Source organism: Carlito syrichta, unplaced genomic scaffold (assembly GCF_000164805.1).
Source record: "Carlito syrichta isolate Samal-C Ts95f unplaced genomic scaffold, Tarsius_syrichta-2.0.1 Scaffold130370, whole genome shotgun sequence".
Classification (NCBI taxonomy): domain Eukaryota; kingdom Metazoa; phylum Chordata; class Mammalia; order Primates; family Tarsiidae; genus Carlito; species Carlito syrichta.
Window position 1 is genome coordinate 12,737 of NW_007074466.1, and position 4,513 is coordinate 17,249.

The following is a 4,513-nucleotide window of genomic DNA, read 5'->3' on the forward strand; positions in this document are numbered from 1 at the left end:
GAGGCGCCCCGCTCCTGGAGGGCGGGCGCGGGGGGTGCTGCTCGGCCTGCCCGCGCCCCGGAGGACCTCCGCTGGCTGGGAACCGGGAGGGCCGCGTCTCCCTCGAACAAGCCCTTGGATTCGCGCGGGGAGAAGCCGAGGCAGAGGCGGCCGGTGGCAGCAGCAGGCTCCCCACCGCGGGCACCGCAGCCGCGCCTTCCGGCCCTTCGCGCCGGGCCCTCCGCCAGCTCCTCGGCTTTCACGGCGGGCTTTCTTCCCTTTGCAACTTCTCGCTGCCTCGGGGGGTGAAACGGAGTGGGCGGGGGGACCCACGTGCAAGAAGAAGCGGAGCACACGCCGGCTGCCTCCTTGGACGTGCTGGCCGCCTCTGTAGCGACACGAGTCGAGCCAAGGCCCCTTCCTAGGCTGACGGCGTCCCAGCCCCAGGGAGCTGAAGTTGCTCTCTCCGGAGTCACGTCTCCCATGGCTGATGCTCCTGGAAGGTTGCGATGGGAATTCCCACGCGGGCATCCCAGCCAGACGCCATACATAAGGGAGGCCGGGCAGCCAGTCTGTTAGCTAGCGCGGTCAGTGAGTGGGTCCGTGGGCTGCGCCGCGCGGCTGGCCCAGGGCTGGAGTCCCGAGGCCCCCCTGCGCCAGCAAGCCGGTCCTCGGGCTTCCGAGTGTCCATCTGCTCTGCAGGGCTGACCGGGCACAGCCCCGGCCCCTGCTGTTTCTCCTCATCCCTGGCCCCCCATAAGTCCAAGCGAACAGCGGAGACTCGAGGAGAGACCCTGAACTTTCCGAGTACATCTGTCCCGCTCTCCCACCTGAACAAACCCTCCTTCATGCATGCACGGGTGTTACTGGCCCCCAGGAAAGCATTCTGTTTTTATTTGTTTTTGTTTTTAAGAGACAGGGCCTCGCTCTGTGGCCCAGGTTGGAGTGCAGTGGCGATATCATTGCTCACTGCAGCCTCAAACTTGCCGGGCTCAAGTGACCGCCCCACCTCAGCCTCCCAAGTAGTTAGAATTATAGGCCCACACCACCACTTCTAGCTAGGTTTTTTTTTTTAGATTGGAAAATACGGTTTATTTAGAAAGTAGATAGAGAAATGGTGATCCACCTCCCTCAGATTGGAGAGGGGCCAGAGCTTACAGAGAGGCATGGTGGTCCCTAGCTAATTAAAAAAAAAGTGGTTTTTTTTCTGTAGAGACAGGGGTCTTGCTATGTTGCCCAGGCTGGTCTTAAACTCCTAGCCTCAAGTGATCCTCCCACCTCAGCCTCCCAAAGTACTGGGATTATAGGCGTGAGCTTCTGCACCCAGCCACAGTCAGCGTTTATCGTGGGCCTGAAGAGTTTGTGTTGAATAGGTATCACTGTCATCTAGTGCATGCTTTTGCGAGCTAAGTAATCATTAACAGGGACACCTTTCAAACTAAGTTTATGCCTTTGAGTTTATTCTCTTGTGCTACAAATCCCCTGGGGCTCTGGCCTGCTGAGATCGGAAGCTTTCACCAGGGCTTCTCTACAGAGTTAGTGCTAAAAGTTCCTCAGGGAGGAAAACTCCAACTCCCTGGACCGAAAGGCTTCACCTGCTTCACCTACCGTAGTTCACACTTTATTTCCCCAGTAAATTGCATCTCCCTTGAGCCCTCAGGGCCTAGAGCAGAGCTGGAACCCAGGAGCTACGAGATAGCATCCTGGGCAAGGTTAAGGAGAACAGGTCACAGTGGCTAGACCGTGAGGTCACAGAGAGGTCTGTTCGCCCCAGACTCCATGGGGGAGGGGCTTAGGAGGCAGAGGGGCCCCAGAGGTCCCCCAAGCCCAGGCAGGGGGCATGGTGGCGGAAAGCCAGCAGAGACGGGACTGAGGGCCCCGGAGAGATGAGGGCAGGAGCAGGGAGGGGGCCGCCAGGATGGTGAGGAAAAGCCAGAGACAGAGCTGCAAAAGTTCACCGGGCTGTGCCGACAGGAGGAAGGGCTTTGGGTGAGGGGGTGGCCAGGCAGGGGGAGGGCAGGAAGATGGCTGCAGAAGATGGGGAGGGGCTGTTTGGAGAACTTGGGCCCAGGAACAAGGCAGACACAGGAGGGATGGCCTGTGGATCTGGAGAAAGAGATGGGAGGGCTTGATGGCACTGAGCCAGACGAGCCCAAGACAGGAGTTAGTGGGAAAGGGTGAGAGAAGGGAGAAAAAGAGGTGGGACCTGCACGGAACCCCTATGCTCCCCCTCTCCTTGGGTAGGTGAAGCGGAGCTGCCCTTCTTGCGGCCCAGAGCTTGGGGGTGAAGAGAAGAAGGGGAGAGGGGACCCGGTTTCTGTTCAGTTGTTCCCCCCAGAGCTGGTGAGTCCTTGGCGTGGGGTAGAGAGGCGGTGTCGAGAATAACAGGACTGGCGGCCAGACCGCTGGGGGGCCACTAACGACCCCTGGCTTCCTCCCTCCTGCCCTCCAGGTGGAGCATATCATTTCATTCCTCCCAGTCAGAGACGTAGTCGCCCTAGGCCAGACCTGCCGCTACTTCCACGAAGTGTGCGACGCGGAGGGCACGTGGAGACGCATCTGTCGCAGGCTCAGTCCACGCCTCCGAGAGCAGGGTTCTGGGGTCCGGCCCTGGAAGAGAGCTGCTGTCCTTAACTGTACACCTTCCCCAGAACCTCCAGTTCTGTCTGCCTCTGTCTACCTTACCCCACCTGCTCTGAAAAGTTGCCCGATGACCTCTGCCTTCCCAGCCGACCTTCCAGGGCTTTTTTCTCTGGAGGAAATTTGTCTGACTGAGACATACTCCATCGAGTACCTCCTCCAAGTCTCTGGAGCCCCCCTCTGACAGACATCCCTCTCACGGTCCCCATTGGTGGCGTCCCTGCCAAGTCTCTTCCCAGCACCCCAGAGGCATTCCCCACCTCCCAAACCTGGTTTTTCCTTCCTCTAGACCAAGGCTTCTCAACCTTGTCACTATGGACCTTACTTGGGGCAAGATCTTTGTGGTGGGAGGCTGTTCTGCACACTGCAGGAACACAGCCATGCTGGCCTCTCCCGACTGGATGCCAGTAGCACCTCCTCTAGTTATGACTATCTGTGTTCCCTGAGGGACAGAATCACCCACCAGCTTGAGAACCGTGCCCCAACCCCCTTCCCCTCTAGGGGTCCCCTGTCTAGTTACAGCCTTTCCCTCACTGGGAGGTTAGGGGAGAAGAGGGATCCAGGTTACAGATCCCGAGCTGGGGTGAGGGAGGGGGACCGGCCTTCCTCGGTCATTCTTTTCACTCCTCTTTCTGCCTCTTTTCTGTGTCTTTATATTTTCCTTGATGTCTCTGATTGGACCAAAGAAGTGCTCACTAAGAAGCACATGTATGGCCCCGGACTGAGGGGGGGCAGAGACTAAAGTCCACACCTGGGGTATAATCTGAGCTTCCTTTGTCTCCTTTGGAAGGATCCTGGGGTGGGGAGGAGCTAAGTACCAGGGTGTGGGAGAAGTCTGTTTGCCTGAGCTTCGACTGTCTCTTTTGTGTCATGCCCATCCCTTGAAGCTTCCGTCTCCTTCCCTCCTCCAGGCACGAAGGGTCTGTATTTCCAGGCGTTCGGAGGCCGCCGCCGATGCCTCAGTAAGAGCGTGGCCCCCCTGCTAGCCCACGGCTATCGCCGCTTCTTGCCCACCAAGGACCACGTCTTCATTCTCGACTACGCGGGGACCCTCTTCTTCCTCAAAAACGCCCTCATCTCCTCCACCCTCGGCCAGATCCAGTGGAAGCGGGCCTGCCGCTATGTCGTGCTGTGTCGTGGGGCCAAGGATGTGAGTACCAGAGCCCCGGCAGCCGAGAACCCGCCCCGCCCTCCTCTGAGGACCCAGGACGGCTGCCCTCCCACTCCGGGAACCTGAAGTCAGGTCCTCATTTCCCAGTCCTGGACCCAAGCATCTCCTCTCCCTTCCCAGGATCCAGTTGCCCCAGCCTGAAGTCCTAGATTCCAGACCCCCCTGTCTTTCCTCAGTTTGCCTCAGACCCAAGGTGTGACACCGTTTACCGTAAATACCTCTACGTCTTGGCCACTCGGGAGCAGCAAGGAGCGGCAGGCACCACCAGCAGCCGGGCCTGCGACTGTGTTGAGGTCTACCTGCAGTCCAGTGGGCAGCGGGTCTTCAAGATGACATTCCACCACTCCATGAGCTTCAAACAGATTGCGCTGGTTGGCCAGGAGACCCAGCGAGCTCTACTGCTCCTCACAGGTGTGGCCTAGAGCCGTGGTTTACAAACTGTTTCCTGCAGATTCTTTAGGGCCCGCTACAGGAAGGGAGGAGGAGGACCCTTGGAGAGGGTTCTGCCTGCCACCTCATCCTGGACTCGATACGAATAGTTCTGCTTCTATCAGTCTCCTGGTCTAGGATCCTGCACAATATTTCATATGAGTAAAGGGCCCTGCTGCCCAAAAAACGGTTTGGAAACCACTACTCTAGTGAATGCCTGATTTTTAAAATTCTAATCTCCCTCACCTCCATGCCAGGCACCTCTCTTTATGCCCCAAACTGCCCCCCCCCCCC

General features: G+C 58.4%; 1 protein-coding gene across 2 annotated transcripts in view; it reads left to right on the forward strand.

The window, feature by feature from the left end:
- FBXO24 (F-box protein 24) overlaps window positions 1-4,513 on the forward strand; it is an 11,142-nt gene that overhangs the window by 858 nt on the left and 5,771 nt on the right. Inside the window, exons 2-5 of one of the 2 annotated variants that reach the window (XM_008048954.2) lie at window positions 2,224-2,322; window positions 2,432-2,615; window positions 3,531-3,769; window positions 3,967-4,201. In XM_008048954.2, coding sequence (XP_008047145.1) covers window positions 2,224-2,322; window positions 2,432-2,615; window positions 3,531-3,769; window positions 3,967-4,201 — 757 coding nt within the window. Of the gene's footprint in view, window positions 1-1,751; window positions 1,969-2,223; window positions 2,323-2,431; window positions 2,616-3,530; window positions 3,770-3,966; window positions 4,202-4,513 lie in introns of those variants that run through there. The other variant, XR_002481414.1, reaches the window with a different exon arrangement.